The 19,420-nt window shown below is 33.0% G+C and overlaps 1 protein-coding gene across 7 annotated transcripts in view; it reads left to right on the top strand.

Moving 5' to 3' along the window:
• Positions 1-19,420, top strand: part of CSMD3 (CUB and Sushi multiple domains 3) — a 1,102,347-nt gene that overhangs the window by 502,914 nt on the left and 580,013 nt on the right. For all 7 annotated transcript variants that reach the window (XM_059042775.2, XM_067017123.1, XM_067017122.1 and 4 more), the window contains one exon: positions 19,043-19,164. In XM_059042775.2, the coding sequence (XP_058898758.1) occupies positions 19,043-19,164 (122 nt within the window). The remainder of the gene's footprint in view (positions 1-19,042; positions 19,165-19,420) is intronic.

The following is a 19,420-nucleotide window of genomic DNA, read 5'->3' as shown; positions in this document are numbered from 1 at the left end:
TTGTAATTTTGGTGTGCCTGAGGGAGGAGGTAAGCTAAGGGTCTTCCTACTCAGCTATCGTGGCCACACCTCTTCTCAGCAACTTTCAAGTATACAATACAGTAGTATTAACTATAGTCATCAGGCTGTACATTAGATCCTCAGAGCTTATTCATCTTATAACTGAAAATTTGTACTCAATGTTTATTCTAAATCTACATCAGAAGGAAAATTAAAACACAACCCTGATATTTGTAATATATAGTAGTTTTGCCTTTCTGATTGGTTGGTGTAGACAGGTTAGGATTTAATGAATGTAAAAAGTAGAAATCCCTCTAAAATTCTTTAAGATTTATTTTAGCATAATAAGCTATTCACCTATAAATGTTCACTTAGATTAAATAATTCATCACTGACATTCTTTCTAGGTTAACATTCCATACATAATGTGACTCTCCCATCCTAAGATGTTGAGTAGATACTGAGCTTTATATTACCAGTATACTTACAAGTAAGAAATTAGTTCCTCTAATTATGTATTCATGAACATTGAGAATGCAAATAAACTATACAACCAAAGAGATATTGAGACTATGAAATCTATTGAGAGGAAGGCAACACAATAAAACATTCTCAACAAAAACCAGTCCTATTGTCATTAATTGTGGTCATATAGCAAATTTTTGTACAGTTTTTAGGAATTTAGCATTTGGATTCAGATAAAGAGTGTTTAATCTCATGCCCACTAGATAACATGAGATCAGGAGGAGTCTCAGCAAGTAAGAAACAGATATTTCAAGTGCTTGTCAACTTTGCCAAGGGAAAAACTTATATCATTACCTTAAATATTTCATCATATCCCATTTTGTGATTAATGTTAGTTCCTCAAAGTAAATATATAAAATATACACATACAGACAGCTCCCGATATATTGTACCTCAATTTTTTTTTTTTTCATGAGGCTTCTTTTATTCATCTCTAGTAACCCTCATTCTTCTCCTTGGCATACCAAATCCCTTAGTTTGGTGTCTCAATCAAGACTCTGTTGCCTGAATGTGTCATTCATTTAGTAAACAATTATTAACGGCCTACAGGTGCAATCAGAAATACCGTGATAATCGTCCTCAGGAGCTTACAGTATACTGAGGGGAAACAGAGCAGGAGAAGAGAGTAAGATAATAATTTGTAATAAATTACCTTATAGAGATCTTTTTAAAAATTGGAAAATGAGAGGAGCACTCTGTTCAGGGTGGAGTGATAGCCCTGATAGGGCTATCAGGAAAATCTTCCCAGAAGATTGCCAACTTAAATCCTAAAGTAAGAGTAGGGATTAGATAAATGATTAGGGAAGGACCCAGAAAGAACATATAATTTGATTTGCGTTAACAAGATTTTTATTTATTTCTTAAATGTCCAAACACTCTATTAAACAGCTTTACTATGATAGCTTCCCAGTGTAATGGAAGCTGAAGTTTATGTCTTATTTCCATAATGCTTCTTCACCAAAATTCATTGGTAAGTATAGCATAAAAAGAAGCAAAGGAATGAGAAAAAAAATCAAAGAGATTAGGTAGAACAAAAGATATCCCTCTAAGTCAGTGGCTTTTAATGGAAGAGAGCAAAATTTTGCCACCCAGGGGACATTTGTCAACATCCCAGGGGACAATTTCTGACTATCACAAGTTTGGGATGAATGCTAATGGCATCTCGTAGGTAGAAGACAGGGATACTGCTAAACATAGTGCAATGGCAGGACAGCCCCTGCAACAAAATAAATGATTATATAGTCCAAAATGTCCATAATGTAGAGGCTGCTCTAGAGCACTAAATTTTTTTATGTCTGGGTTACAATACCTTGTAGCAATTTTTTTTAATTTTTAGGTTTCTAACTATAACCTTGGAAAGGAATCTTTAACAGTTTTGGCTAGAAAGATGCTTGTACTGCAGTGCATGGACTTCTGTGGCATGTTATTACCTTATCAACTTCACCCTGTTCCAAGTCCCCAAGATTTGCCAGCTAAGAAATTAATCCTCAAATTTATTCTAAGGTTGGTTATATGTGGGGGTATTGACCTTCTATACTAAGTACGTGTGCCCCATTTCTTTCTCTTTCCCTCTCTCCCTGTCTCTCTCTTTCCCTCTGTCTCTCTGTCTCCCTCTCTCTCTCTCTCTCTCTCTCTCTCTCTCTCTCTCTCTCTCACACACATACGCATACACACACATTGGTGGAAAGTTGGCAAAATATTAATTTAAAATGACATTGAAGGAAGAGACTAAAGAGACATAATTAAATGTAATGTGGTATCTTGGATTAGATCCTGGAACACAAAAAGAACATTAGTTAAAAAAAAATGATTGGAATGCAAAGAAGTCTGGAGTTTAGTTAATCATAATATACCAATGATACTTTCTTATTTTGATAAATAAATTATGGTTATGCAATATATTAACATTAGAAGGAACTGGGTTAAATGTACATAGGGAGTTTCTATATGACTTCTACATCTCTTCTGTGAATCTAAAATTATTCCAAAATAAAAATTGTATTTATAATAAATGACATTGAAGAGGAGAATAAAATAAATAAATTGATAAGGGATTTTCATTGTGAAAGCAATTTTTTAAATAACGTTTTTCAATTAGAACCATTAAAAGTTTGTTGCAATCTTGTAATTGAAATAGTTTGCAATTATGTTCTCAAACTGTTTCATTGAAATCTATTTGTTTTAATTTTGTATAAAAATGAATATGTGGCTCAGGCATTATAAGTTGGGGTCCAGAAATAGCTTATGGGTTTTTTGGCTATTGTATGTTGATATATTTTAAAGAATTTGACAACATTTGAAAAAAAGAAGATTTCACATAAACTTCCCTTGAAAAGTTAGAACTAAGCAATCTTGGCCCAAGTTCAGATGTGTCTAAAGATTTTTCAGTAGAGGTCTCCTCCTTTATTAAGGGCATTGCTTTCCAGATGGCCACATACACCCTTCTTTTTATATGCCACCCCCAACCCAGTAAGCAGGTGATCAACTGTATGCCTTTGAGCATGTGATATCTAATTTTGACATTTATATTTCACTCCTTGAAATGAAATAAATATGGGCTTTTTGTATTTTTACTAATTGAAATTTTTTGAGAGATTTAATTAAGCTAATTCACCTGTCAACACATCAGGCTGTAGAAATTATTTCCTAGAGTTCCATTTATGAGACCTTTAACCTGTTTCTGGGGCTCAAAATTTTAAAGTTTCATCCAACTTGTTTCAGTATAGCAGACAAAGGATAGATTAATTTTCCTTTTCTATCCAATGTATACATAATTTAGGACCAATTTATTGGTCCTCTTTTTTTTTTTTTTTAATGGTAGCTTTGTGCCAAGGCTTCTGTACTTTATATATATTTAAAATATTTTTAAATATAATTTTTAGAAGTTTGGCTTGGATTAATATAATAATGCCATCCTACCTGCCAATTTCCTAGGAATAGGAATGAGTTGTGTAAACACAACAAGTGATCTTGGCAGTTGACGTTCTATAGAATCTTATATTTTGTTCCTTGAAATAATTAATTATAATTTAAAAAATATAATTCTTTTGCAAAGAGAAATATAGTCTCCTGTATATCATTGTTTCTCATCCTGGGATTCACTGACTCAATTCCCAGGGGTAGTCTCTTAGTCCTTATTTCTTTCTCTCTCCTTTTTTTTTTTTTTTTTTTTTTTTTTTTTTTACTTTCTTTATAAAGATCTTGGATGCCACTTTAGAGGAATATTCTACTTGTTGTTGAGCAGTAAAAAGCTTCTCACGAAACCCCATTATTTTGGGAAATGGTTACCTGTCACATGGTTTTCATACAACTAGGGGTTTGTTAAGCCTATTGGTATGAATAAAAAGATTGAGGGGCAAAAGATAGTAAGCCTAAAACAAAGTGGTTTAAAAAAAAATTTTATTTAATTTATTTTTTGGCTGCGTTGGGTCTTTGTTGCTGCTCAGGTTTTCTCTAGTTGTGGAGAACAGGGGGCTACTCTTCATTGCGGTGTGCAGGCTTCTCATTGCGGTGGCTTCTCCTGTTGCAGAGCACAGGCTCTAGGCACACGGGCTTCAGTAGTTGTGGCGCACGGGCTTAGTTGCTCTGCTGCATGTGGGATCTTCCTGGACCAGGGCTGGAAACAGCGTGTCCTGCATTGGCAGGCAGATTCTTAACCACTGAGCCACCAGGGAAGTCCTGCTACTTTATAAATTGCTTAGCAGCATCACAAAGAGCTAAAATCTAGCCACAGTAACTCCTGACAATTCATGAAAGCATATTTTTAGGATTCAAAGAAACATTAGAACTTGGTCTGGTTGTAGGGTATATTTGAAAGAAATAAATTATTTAATTTTTTAAAACTCTACTATATAATCCAGATTTTTTTTACATGTTTTGTCCTTCTTTGCCATGCCTTAAGCCATCTTGTATTAATGAGACTTTTAAGAGAAAGTGCTTCATGATCTGACTCCTCTTGCTATAGTAAGTCTCCCAAGTATATACTCTCAAGGGCATCCTGTACTTTTCCTTTTGTAGCATTTTTTAAGATTATTTAGTTAATCTTATAGTTGATGTTTCATGTTTATCTCTATCCCGATAATGTGAGGTGTGTGGGGAGGCAGGTGTGTGGGTTTATGACTATATGATCACCAATTCTCATCCTGTTGAGTGATTTGTAGTTCTTTTATAGATAGTATTGGTTGTGTGAATGAGCAAATTAATGAGTGAATAAATAAATATGTTGTGACCCTGCATTAAAACTAAATAGAGCAATATAATAAAACAAAACAAAACAACAACAAAAATGTATATGGGAGAAAAAAGTACATGACTTGATTTTTTCATTCTTGTCTCCAGGTATCTAGTTTTTACTTTCTTAAATCCATTCTGCATTTGGTACCTGTACTGATCACATTAAAAATATAGACACAGTTAAGTAAAATGATGTTCTACACCTGCAAACTATCCCTTTAGTTTTGACCAAATATGAATAATCCAGCAACTGCCATAGACTATCATCTGTGGCCCTCCTTAAATAGGCATTTACCTCTCCATCTCCATCTAAAGAATCTCTCCAGCTCCAAACAATCTTAGATTTTCTGTGAATTACATAGTTTTCATATAGACAATATGTTATTTAGTGCCCCTTTTCCCTCATCCTGGAAGCCCATCTTGAATTTCTGTTCTAAGTTCGTGTGTCATAACTTTTCAAGATTCAACTCTGACATTATCTCAAGGATGCCTTCTTTAAACTCCCAGGTTGCAAAAATGTTCACTTTTTATGCTCCTATAACACCTGCTTACCTTTATCTAGCACTTATTACACATTATTATAATAACCTCTTTGTATCTAACTCCTCCTTAAGACTTCAAATCCGTTAAAGAAAGGATCCTATCTTATTCATTTTTGCATGGAAACATTCTAAGTCAATGTTTTGTGTTGAGTAAATATCCTCCATAAAATAATTGTAACAAATCATCATCAAATATTCATTTGACCTTTCACTAGGTTGAAAGATTGTCAAAAATTACAAGTGATATCCAGTTTCCCTGAGACATTTCTTTGATGAATTGCCTCTTTTTCTTGCAGTTTAATTGAAACGTTTAAATTGTAACTGTTGGCCTTTTTTATTTCTTATATTTAGGTATATTTCACTTTATTTAATTATTCATCAATTAAAATTTCTTAAAAGTTTTTTGAGCATTTACTATGTGTTATACACTAAACCAACTTCATGTCACTTAGAGATAAAATAAATAGTTGCTGACATAAAGAAACATAATTGCTTGTAGGTAAACAAAAAGATAGAGTGTTAAAGCTCTAATACAAATAAGGATATGGGAGAATGAATTTTAGCTAGCAGGTTTACAGCTAAAAAAGAATATTTGAGATGAAGAAAATAGCATGTGAAAAGCTATGGAAGTAACTTAGAGCATGGTGCATTTTAAAATTACAAATTGTCAAATGTAGTTCCCTGCCTTTTTAGATGTAGATCAGATAGTCTAACCTCTGATTTCAAAGGAGGTCTAAACATTTCTCCAAAGAAGACATACAGATGGCCAAGAGGCACATGAAATTATGCTTAACGTTGCTAATTATTAGAGAAGTGCAAATCAAAACTCCGATGAGATATCACCTCACACCAGTCAGAATGGCCATCATCAAAAAGTCTACAAACAATAAATGCTGAAGAGGGTGCACAGAAAAGGGAACCGTCTTACACTGTTGGTGGGAATGTAAATTGGTGCAGCCACTATGGAGAACAGTTTGGAGGTTCCTTTAAAAACTAAAAATAGAGCTACCATATGATCCTGCAATCCCATTCCTGGGCATATAACCAGAGAAAAACATGGTTTGAAAGGATACATGCACCCCAGTGTTCATCGTAACACTGTTTACAATAGCAAGACATGGAAGCAACCTAAATGACCATAGACCAATGAATAGATAAAGAAGATGTGGTACATATATACAATGGAATATTACTCGGCCATTAAAAAGAATGAAATGATGCCATTTGCAGCAACATGGATGGACCTGGAGATTATCATACTGAGTGAAGTAAGTCAGGCAGAGAAAGACAAATATCATATGATATCACTTATATGTGGAATCTAAAAAAAAATTATACAAATGAACTTATATACAAAACAAAAACAGACTCACAGACTTAGGGAACGAACTTATGGTTACCGGGGGAAGGGTTGGGGAGGGATAGATTGGGAGTTTGGGATTGACATGTACACACTGCTATATTTAAAATAGATAACCAACAAGGACCTACTATATAGCACAGGAAATGCTGCTGAATATTCTGTAATAACCTAAATGGGAAAAGAATTTGAAAAATAATAGATAATTATATATATATATATAACTGAATCCCTTTGCTGTACACCTGAAACTAACACAACATTGTTAATCAATGATACTCCAATATAAAATAAAAATTAAAAAAAATAAAGGTCTAAACTCTTCTAAGAGATTTTAGTGGATTTCTTATTCATAACTGGAAACTTAATGTCTAATGGTTAATTTTGTCTTTAAATTTCTGATTTCTGGATTATTTCTGTTCTACATAAATTCAAGCAGACATTGTCCCCAGTTTTATCTAAACAAACAAAAACAATTTTTAAATATGCAGGTGATAACTTGCTTGATTAATGTTCTGAATAATTTAGGAAAAGGAGGGCAGTACATCAAGAGTAGGCAAACAACTTGAAATTCAATATTATTTATCTGTTAAATCCTTTGTCCAACCAGTTGCTAAAGTGTTTTTTCCTCTGACTTCTTCACTACACACCATCCTCCTACTCACATCATCTTATTCCTTACTCTTCTACTTCCCATTTCTTTTCCACCCTCTTCCCCCACCAGATGGCCTTAAGAAAACTATATTTTCCATGTATGTTGTGCATGATAATTCATCTCATTCTATCCTACCACCTAAATTGTTTCTCTTACTGACAAACCTAGATTAAGTTGGATTTTCTTTTATTTTCATGATAAAGCATGATAAAACATTAATTCACGTGAATCATTTCTATTACTGACTTGATGCTATATGTGTTCACATCCTAATACCAATGGGATGTTTCAGTGAAACAAAGCACAAGGAGAGGCTGTATTATATGTAAACGACCTTCATGACTAGATTAAATTACTCACAACTAAGAACTAGGAAAAGAAAAAAAATTGCTTACTTTTTTTTTGTGTTGGAAATCTATGTTTATTTATCATTTTTAATAGGAATTACATTTGCTGGGTTTTAATCAAATTTATCTGATCCTATGCAGTCTGCCCCTTGCTAATTTGAATTCTATCCCTTTCATAGCATGTCCTCTGTTTTCCAGTTCCCTGCTTTGGGTTCATTTCATTATTATTCCACATTTATATACTTCCTTACTTCCTTCCTGAAGACATGGATTAGACTTTCATCCTTACGCAGATGACACTAAGATGTATTTGAAGATTAGTCCTGATTGTTACTCTACTTCTGACATTTTATCAGCTTCTCATGAAGACATAGATACTAGGATGTCCAATTAAATGTTATTAAACTGAACTACTCTTTTGATAGTTCCAGACACTGATTTAAATAGGTTTTATCATTCACTTTCAGATGTGTGTGTGTATGTATGAGTGTGTGTGTGTGTGTGTGTGTGTGTGTATGTTTCATGACCAACAGTCAACAGTATGAGAATTTTAATTGATTTGAAGAACTGTTTCTATACCTGTTTGTCTGAAGTTTAATAACAGGTCTTAGTTTAATAATTCAACATTTTTTCAGGTAGTTGAAATTATATACTATATAAACAATTATTAAACAAGTAAAATAAGAACAAAATGAAATTCTGACATATTGAAAGCATTATAACCATATTTCAAGGCATTACTTAAATCTACTTTTCTGGGTTTAAGATTGTTATAGAGGAAACTCCAGTGTAGAATTTCACTTCATAATTAAAATAATTCTTTGTGAAATTTTCCAAACTATTAACAATTTCCTCCTCAGAAAAAAAAAAAATGCAAGAGAAAGATAAATTGTTTTTGAATGTACTTCTTCAAGACATATGCCAAATATCATGCGGAAAGAGTAAAATTTTGACACTTAAGTCATATATCTGTACCTTATTTAATGCAGTTTATTTTCTGTGTGAAACTCCACAATTCCTATTTATGTCCATTAAGAAAGCAGATACTAGTTCTGGTGGTATTCTTCTCATTTGTCCTGTTTTCCTTTGTCCACTTCGATAATAACTTTCTACCAAGCCTTATTCATTGTTTACAGCAAATCTTCTCTGATCCCAGTTAAAAATTAATTCCCCAAACCTTTTCATTTTCAAAGTATTTTTTCTTCATTAGGTTGCTAATAACTTCGTTAAAATTTTTACTTTAATTTATAAAATATTTTTCACAACTTTAAAAGTATTTTCTGTTTGAACTAATATAACTTTTGTATCTCCTATAACTTGTCTTAGAAATTTTTAAATTTCTTGAGCCATTTTATTTTCTCAGTCATTTTTTATTAGTAGATTATTTTATATTCAACGCATATACATCTGCCAACATGGGGTGTTTTTTGTTTTTTTTTTTCCTTAGAATGTCCCTAAAGCATTTCCATTCAACCATCTCTAATAGTAATGATCACATATTAATTTTAAAAGATGTCTCAAAAAGTGTTACATGGAAATGAATACCTTGTTATTGTTGTACAAGTTCACCCTCAGTTTTTTTATAATGTTTATTCTTTATAAGGATTCTATAAAAGCCATAGGAGAAGGACTCCCAAATTACTAGATAAGGGGGGGGCAAAACATAGAAATAAAGCAATTATTTTTTTATGTCACTTCATATGAGTAGTCTTTCCTGATCTGTTATCTGCTTCCATAACCTTTCTTGATCTGTTACTTCCATAGCATCTCTTAAATCCAACTTTAGCTACTAGTTTAGTATTTCTCTTCTCTTCTAGACTGTAAACTCCATCAGGGCAGAGACCTTGACTGTCTTCTTTACCTTTCAGTGTCTAGCACAGTGTGTCAAACATAATAATGCACTCATTTAATGTTTTGGGGATACATGAATTTGCAGAATAAGTATTGTACAGCATTTAACTTTCACAAATATATTAAAATATATCATCTAAAATTAGTATGTAGAATTTATCAGAAAAATTTCATTGAAATGTGAAAGTTAATTTTTATTTTCAATGAACAATTTGATGATTACATTCACTGAACAAAAGTTTTTAACTGTTAGTTCATATTTGTTTCTAGATCTGGAACATATTTGATCAGTAAATAATAAAAATATCAATTTTGCTTTGTGACATTAATAATGTATTGCTATAATATCAGTTTAAATTTTGTTTATATCAGCTTATAATATAAGCTTAATATCAGTTTATATCATAGACATAGAAAGTTTTAGGTGCTAGATTCTTACTGAAGTTTATAAAACTATAATAATTCTGATTCCCTCAAACAACCACCATCGAATATTTCTTATTTATAACATATAATTTGCTTACTTCACTATCTTGGAATACAAAATAAATTTACATTTTTTAAATTGTTATTAAATGACTGGACATACTATCACCACTCTCTTTTTCCTCTCCTGGGTTTTAGTCCCAGGAGACAGTCTTTTGGAGAGAAAATAATTAAAATCAATCCAACAAAACCCCCACTTTCTGCTTTAATCAAATGTCATAACAAAAACACATGCTATCAACCTTGTTGCAAAGTATAGATAGTAAGGATAGAGTTCAATTACCACTGGTGGTGTTTGGGCAAAGACAGATTGGAAAGAAATTGTGAGCAATGCTTGCCCTAGTTTACCTCTATGAGATCAGGAATAGTTCCCTTTCATGTCTGGGAGGTAACCATACCATGTCTCTACATGTTCAAGTCCCATTGAATACTAGAAGTTGTCCATCATTAAGTACCAACACTTATTCAGTTTTAGTCATTTTATGTTTTTCCCTAGCAATATTTATTGTCATACCTAGCAAGGCTCTATCAGAAACCCTAACACAAATAAGTTTTTTGTTGGTACATCTCCCATAGTCTAAGCCATTCTGATTTGGTGAAGCTCACAAAGTTTGGGCTATTCATACTTATTCATTGTTATATACATTCATTGTCATACCTTATTAGAACGTTTAATTTTCCAAGTTACAAGTTAGAGTTTCTAGCAGCAATAGAAACTCTACTAAGTTAAAATTAATGTCATCTGCTTTGTCTATCACCTCTGTGTAGCATAAGAAATATAGTTTATTCTGTGGCCAATGTCAAGTTATTCTCAGAAATGATCTAATACTATGAGTCTTATCCCTGAATAATAAAAAAAAAAGAGATCACTGTGGATATTGAAAGATAGGAATGGAAATACTTCTGCTAGGATAAACATCAAACCGTTTTAATAACAATAAAGCTATGTCTCTGAGATTGGACAACAACATAACTTCCAGGCTCTACTAACCTCATTGCACCTATTGGGAGAAACCATTAAGATCACAGAGATAACTGCATAATATAGTGTAAAGTCATTGTATGCCTGTCAGAGAGAATGAGTGATATAGTGTAACTGTCTAAGTTTACAGGTAAAAGAATGAGATTCAGATGGTTTGGATTTGCTCAAGTGTGAACACAAAGTAAGTTGAAGATGCAGGGATAGTAAAGATACATAAACTACAAAGCTATTTGGACTTCATCCTAATGACTCCATTAAAGACATAGGCTATCGTGCCCTTCATAACAAAGAATTGTTACTTGCTAGAAATCTTCCAGCATACCTAAGACACAGCCTTAGGGTAGGAGACAATAGAGATTACTTGTTCACAGAGCTGTTAGTGAATCCTAGGTGGATGACAATATCCACAAAAGGGTGGTAGTCTAAATTGCCACTGCATGGGGGGAAGAAAGATAGAAACCAGAAACAAAATCAAATCTTTGTTGTGATTCTCATTATTTTAATCATGGTCTCATTCATTCATTCCTGTATTTAATGAGTATCTACTATGGGCCACACGCTCTTCTAGGCACTGGAGACACCATGGTGAACAAAACCTAGTCCTTGCTTTCATGTAGCTGTCATTCTAATAAAGAAAAAAGACGGTAAACAATGGTATATATGTGTGTGTATACACATGTATGCATGTGTATATACTGTGTGTAAATATGTATATCTCTGTGTATGTAGTGTATGAAGGTGATACTTAAAAATCTAAAGTTTAGATAGGTTGGTCATATAGATTAGTCAGAATAGACTATTTATTAAGAACTGTTTGATGAGAAACCTATACAAAGTGAGAAAAAAAGCAAGTACTAACGTCTTACAGTGGAAACATTCTCACTGTGTTTAAGGAATTGCAAGTAAGTGAGTGGAAGGAGCTTTAAGGAATTTTCAAATCCTGAGAATATGTTGGAACAGGATCACAATAGTCCCTCAATATTTTTAAAAATTAATGAAGATTCTGGAAGGAGAGAGTGAAAGAGATACTTCACGGTTCAGTAGACCCAGAGACCACTATAGACCAGACCCAGCTGGTATATTCCGTGCAAAAAGAATATTTAACCTGAGTATTGTATCCTTCTCATTCAGCCAACAAATAAAAAATTTGCTTCTCTTACTTGAGTAGTTCAAACATTATATCCAGCATAAATCTAAATGCCTGGAGGTTACAGTTGAACCAAAACATATTTCATTGTATTTAACCTTTTTCTTAGGTGTTTCTCAAAGCATAGTTAACTCTATGTGCTTGACCTGAGGAAAAAATAGGACTATCGTATATTGATAGAGGTTAAGGATGAATTTTGTTTGTTTGTTTTCTGCTACGATACTTACATCATTTTCTTGAAAGGGCATAATCCTCTTAACAGTAGCTCACAGTGTCTCCTTATATATAGGCTCATTTTACTTCAAAAACAAGACTAGAAAAGGATAAATTAGCTATTCTTCTCTACCTTTTTAAAAATATAGGTGGAACATGAATAAAACATACATAATATTGTAAAATAACTATGTTAGGGGTGCTAAGAGTTAAAATAATCATAGATATATAGACTATAAAAAATTAGCTAATTTGTGTCAATTCAAGCTGCTGAAATCAGGATGTTAACATCTTTGTGACAACAAGCCTTCCCATCCATAACACAACCTGTCTTTTCACTTACACAGGTTTTATTTCATTTCCTTCAGAATTTTTTTATGGTTTTCTTTATAGAAGACTTGTACCTTTCTTGCCAAATATGTTTTTTTCAAAATTACACATTTACTTTGTAGCTTGTGTGAATTGGATCTTTCCATTTGAATTGCTGATCATTATTGTTATAAAAGAAAACATTAAATTTTCGTATGAATGTTTTCTTCAAAGCCAGTTTACATGACTCTTAAATGTAACATAGTATAAATTGTAGACAAATTATTAACTCTCTTGAGTTTAGGTAGGCAAATTGCATATTGTAAGTAAAAAAATGATACCGTTTTATTTGGTAATCCTTTCCAAATTTTTCCTACTTTATTGCATTACCTAGAACTTCTGAGATAATGTTGAATGCTGTCACAGATTTTGAGCATCCATGTTTTGTTCTAATCTTTAATGGCAAAATTTTTCATATTTTATTATATAGTCTAATACTTCTTTTAATTTCATACATTCATTGTTACATTAGAAAGTTTTCTCCTTTTTCTACTACTGTGTTTCTAAAACTTAAATCGGGAATTTCTGCTTTATTTATTAAACATTTAATAAGCATCTGTAATCACTTTTATCTTTCTCCTTTGTGTTATTAATGCTACACTGAAGAAGAAAGTTTGTATCAAAATAATGTATGAGTTCAATATAATTCAATAAGACTACCAATCTTTTTTAAACTTCACAAACTGACATGCCAAAAGTTCATGGAAAAGTAGATATTCAAGAATAACAAAGAAAATAATGAAATTGAACAACGACGAGATTTGCAGTGTCCATATTAAAAGTGATTAAACACTATGGTATTTCAGAGAAATAATCATAGATAAGTGAATTAATACACAAAATCCCAGTTCAGATCCATGTATGGATTTCTGAGAGAAAGGGGGTGGTGGTGGAGGATAACATAACATAATACATATGGAATTTTAAATCGGTGGGGAATAAAACAGTTTACTATAAATGCTACTGGGAAAACATATCCATATTTGGGAAAGTATAATTATCTGCCCTACTTCACACCATACAAAAATAATGTCCAGATAAATGAAAAGTTTAAATATAACATAAAATTTGAAAGTATGAGAATTAAACATTAGATGGTGTTTTCAACCTTTTCAACTTTTGAAAACCCAGATTTGAAGAAACTTTCCTAACCAAGACATAAAACACAGCTACCCTAGAGGAAAATACAGATTTACATGTACTTTTAAAAAAGTTTTCAGAGAAAATTAACTAAAAGCCAAGTTTACAAATTAAAAAAAAAAAAAAAAAGACTGGGAAAATAATTACAACATGCATAAAAAATGGTTAATACTGATAATATGTAGGAAACTTCTATAAAACCATGAGAAAAGGACAATGAAACTAGAAAAAGTGTACATGAACAGAAAAATTATAGCAAAAGAAATAGAAATAACAGTAAAAACTTCTGCTAAACCATACAAATACAGAATGGAAATCAAAATGTTACTAACATATTTAATTTAATGACAAAAACACAAATAGATAACACTATTATTTTGGTGAGAATGTGGAGATCTATTCTTCTTTATACCATTTTTGAGAGTATACTGAAAAAAAGTGTGGAGTAATTTACACATATTTATCCAATTTTTAAATCCTCACATATCGTAACTAAGTAAGTCTTTGAAGAATTCATTCTGCCATGATAGCACAAATATAAAGAACACGTATTAGCACAAGTATAAAGATATAGGTACCAAGATCTCCATTTCCTGGATTATGTTTTATAGCTGAAAAAATTAAAACAAACTTTCACTAGCATATGCTGTAAAACAAGCAACCACAAAATCTTAGTGGCTTACAAGATAATTTTTCCTTTCAGTTATACTGTATGTTGGTTGCTATGGGTCAGCTGTTGCAAATCTGCTCAAATGGCTGGTCTTCTCATTCCCCAACCCAGGATTAAGGAAACCCCTAATTACCATATGCTATTCTCATAGTTGAAGGCTGTCAAAAATTTGCAATACATCCATCAGCTACAATTGGGACTGTGAAATCTATTAAATAAATCCACATATGCTGACCTAGAATAGTATTCATGATACATGAAAGGAAAATAAGTTTCAGAGGAGTATGTATAGAATTAGCTCAGTTTCTTAAAACACTCAAACACACAAAAAGCCAATAATTTTGTAAAAACATGTACACCTACAAAAAGAAAATATTTGCAGAAATACAACCTTACTTGTTAAGTGGTTACTCTTTGGTTTGGACAGAAGCAGTCAGGAAGACCTGCATATTTATGGGTGATTCTTACTTGTCATTTTATGAGTGCGTTTTTCTTTATTTTTATGTGAAAACAAAATCATTTTCAAAAAAGACAATTTCCCAGTCTGAAATGTATTTTTAAGGATTCTTTATCAGCATGTAGAGAGCACATATTTTACAGTCCATTTAAGAGCTGTGTCAAAGAACTTGGATATTTGTTCTTTTAGTAAACATTTCTACATCATGAAGGCCAATGCACTAGGAGTTAATGAACAGAGATGATAAACAAGGCCTGTCCACAAAGGACTGTAAGTGTTTGCACATTTTAGAAAACAAAGCATGCCAGAGAATTACCAAGTAGTTAGAGCCACTGGAAGTAGTATGTCCAATTAGAAAGATGTCTCTACTAACTCCAAACCAATAATGTGATTGCTCTAAAATTCTTATTGCTATAAAGTTCATAAATATTTTATACTGCATTCTTTTTTTTTTTTTTTTTTTTTTTTTTTGCGGTATGCGGGCCTCTCACTGTTGTGGCCTCTCCCATTGCGGAGCACAGGCTCCGGACGCGCAGGCCTAGCGGCCATGGCTCACGGGCTTAGTTGCTCCGCGGCATGTGGGATCTTCCCGGACCAGGGCACGAACCCGTGTCCCCTGCATCGGCAGGCGGATTCTCAACCACTGCGCCACCAGGGAAGCCCTATACTGCATTCTTCATCACATCACTAGCACTTAAACACCTTTATGTATATGCCATTCAAATGATGTGCTGTGAGGACTACAATCCATTACAGAACGCTGAGTAGAAGAATTGGAAACACTTCCTATAGAAAGAAGTGGCACATTGGTTTAACTTTGTTTAAATGAATAGATTTTCCGCAGGCAAATGTAAGAAGGAATAACATTTTAGCCTTAGAGAACAGCATGGAAAAAGTGGAAAACTATAAAAGGTATATATATTCAAAGAAAAAAATTATTTATTTTTTTCTGGCAGAAGTTGAGTGTATGACAGTATAAGATGGCAGGAAGTTGTATTGGAAAATAAACCTATATCCTTACAGGAATGATTTTATATTCTATTTTAGGCAGTTGGTAATTTATCCTATAGGAAACAGATCAAGTTTTTATGCAATTAAGTGAAATAATCACATTTGTAGAAAGGTGAAGGTAGTAGCACTAAGGAGGATGGAACAGAGGGTGAAAATGGAGTATAGGAAAGGAGTTAAGTACCTATATCTAGTCTAGGAAAAGGATGATTATGAAGCAGTGGGTGTTGGGAAGAGAAGAAAAAGAAGGATAATAAGATGTTTCAGAGGTGGAATACATAGGTCTTGAGGAGTGCATATGTATGCATGGGAAGGAGGTAGAGGGGTTAGTTAAAGTTTTCATTAAATGCTTTATAATATTTCATGGAATGTCCATAGTAGACAGAGAAAAAGTTTACTCTAGAAATCAAGAGAGATGACAAAATTGGTGATGTAGATTTGAGAGCTGTCAACACAAATGATCATTGTTGCCATAAAATTGAATTGGAATAACTATTCAGAGAGAGCATTGAACAAAGAGAAAATAGACTGTGAAATAAATTAGCATAATAATAATATTATGCTACTTAAGGGTCAGATGGAAAAAAAATAGAACCAGAACACAGGGTATGGAGCATAACTATTCAAAGCAAATAGACCTAGAATCAAGAGATTCAGGACTATGTAAGGGACAGCCGAGAATTTCAAAGTTGATCAATACTTTCCATTACTGCTGAGAGATTAAGTATATAGAAAAAAATGAAGAGATACTATTAGATTTAGGAGTTCATTTCTGGCACTGTGACAGCAATTTCAACACTGAAGCAAGAGAACTTAGACTGAAATACTTTCAAAAGTGAATGGGGCAGAAAAAGATGGAGTAGTGAACATGGAAGACTTACGAGCAGTTGCAATATAATGATCTCACTTATATGTAGAATCTAAAAAAGACAAACTCATAGAAACAGAGAGTAGAATAGTAATTCTCAAAAGTGAGTCTGGAGGTGCTAGGTTAAAGGGAACAAATTTCCAGTTATAAGATGAATAACTTCTGAAGATATGGACAGTATGGTGAATATAGTTAATAATTCTGTATCACATACTTGAAAGTTGCTAAGAGTGTAGATCTTAAACATTTCTGATTACATACACACATGCACAAGTGGTGATTATGTGAGGTGATGGAGGTGTTAATTAAATCATCATGTTGTTCACCTTAAACTTACACAATGTTATATGCCAACTATATCTCAATAAAGCTGTAAAAAAGAAACCAAATGTTAAATATTCAGAAATTTTGTGAGGCCTTGACAAAGCTTTGGTAGCCTAAAATCAGCCAAGGTATTTATACTATGGAAATTGGAAATTGAAAAAAAAAAGTGAAAAGGAGAGAAGAAAATGGAGTAATGAACATGGAAGGCTTACAAGAAGTGGGGTAGTCAATGAAAGAGGGAAGGTTGGTAATTGATGTTGAAGGAAGAAAAATATCATTTGTTAATTTTTCCTTATTATAAAATAACAGTTTTATTGTTTAAAATATAGAAGTCAGACACAAAAAAGAGAAAATTAAAAGTAACCAATAAATCACCACAAAGTTGTCTAGAATTGATTCATGCTAAAATATGAGCTAAAGAGGCTCCCCTGGTGGCGCAGTGGTTGAGAGTCCGCCTGCCGATGCAGGAGACATGGGTTCATGCCCCGGTCCAGGAAGGTCCCACATGCCGTGGAGCAGCTATGCCCGTGCGCCATGGCCGCTGAGCCTGCGCATCTGGAGCCTGTGCTCCACAACGGGAGAGGCCACAACAGTGAGAGGCCCGCGTACTGAAAAAAATTTTTTAAAATATATATATATGAGCTAAAGGAAAAAAAAAAAAAAAAACTAGCTAAAAAACGCTAACATACTAGAGAGAGACACATTTCATGATAAAAAGATAACACTTGAAGTTGGAAGACCTGAGCTTGAATCTTGACTATGCTATTTACTAGCTGAGTGATCTTGGACAAGTCAAACAAACTTTTGGGACCTCCATAAACTGATCTTTAAAGTGATTATATGTAAAGTTTTATATGCATATGAAAATCTAAGTTAAACTGTACATGATTTAAAAATACAATGAATTATTATTGATGGATTGGAAAAAGATGACTTAGGCAGGATTTTAATGGAATGGAGCAAAAAAATGCATATCAAAAGTAATGTCGGGCTTCCCTGGTGGTGCAGTGGTTGAGAGCCCGCCTGCCGATGCAGGCGACACGGGTTTGTACCCCGGTCTGGGAAGATCTCACATGCCGCGGAGCGGCTAGGCCCGTGAACCATGGCCACTGAGCCTGCACATCCGAAGCCTGTGCTCCGGAACGGGAGAGGCCACAACAGTGAGAGGCCCGCATACCGCAAAAAAAATAAAAAAAATTTAAAAAATAATGCCACCAAGAAACTTTTGTGGTGCTCAAGAAGGAAGTCAAGACAGATACAGTGTGGTCAGAAACCCTTTTGTTAATTAGAAAGGAGAAGGGTTAGAAAACAGGAAATATTGTAACACGACTTTTGTGGGAATTTCTTAAAATTACTTCAGTGTAGCTCTTTTTGTAATCTGAATGGCCCAATTTGCAGTCATAAGAACAGAAAAAGTAGTTTTAATATTGATGTTTCAATTATGAGTTTTATGCTATTATGCTATTATGAGTCCTAGTGTACTTAATAGAAAGGAAAACACTATTTAAATTGCTAATCAATCCAAAGATTTGCTTCTTCCTCTTTGTAGAATTGAATATTGAATAAATATTGAATAAATATAACCTCTCACTAATTAAACTAACCTATTTACAGTCAGAGGACAATTTATCATGCTTCACACTTTTATTCATAACTAGTTTTCGATTAATGTTTAAAATATGAGCTTGTGAACTTCAGGGTGTAAAAATCACTCTCATTTCGATGTCACATTAGAATATCATGATATATATTTCAATGTGGTTATTATTGTGCAATTTTGAATTTAAAGTCTATTTGCAAGTTATTTTATTGTTATAATTTTGCATGTGGCACGCTCACCTTTTAAAATGCAATTTCTCTTTTAGTGAAGACATGTGGCTCTAATCTTCAAGGACCAAGTGGAACCTTTACATCTCCCAACTTTCCATTCCAGTATGACAGCAATGCACAATGTGTCTGGGTCATCACAGCGGTGAACACCAATAAGGTAAATGAAAACTATCTCTGGTGAGAAAGTATAACCATAAAGACAAAAACAAAGACATCATGAGGGAAGTGCAGTGAAGAAAATTCATACCTAACGTATGATTTCTGAAATATTTCCTACTTATCTATTATATAAAATGTAAACTTATATGAGAAATATGGAAAAAATGTTAACTAACTACTGCAGTTCTATCCTAACATATAAACGACAACACATTAAAATTATAAATTAATGTTTTCTGAGACACGCTTTTGAA

This window comes from Kogia breviceps, chromosome 17 (assembly GCF_026419965.1).
Source record: "Kogia breviceps isolate mKogBre1 chromosome 17, mKogBre1 haplotype 1, whole genome shotgun sequence".
In the NCBI taxonomy this organism is placed as follows: Eukaryota; Metazoa; Chordata; class Mammalia; order Artiodactyla; family Physeteridae; genus Kogia; species Kogia breviceps.
Note: the sequence above shows the minus strand (reverse complement) of the source record. Positions and strands in the feature narration are given on the sequence as shown.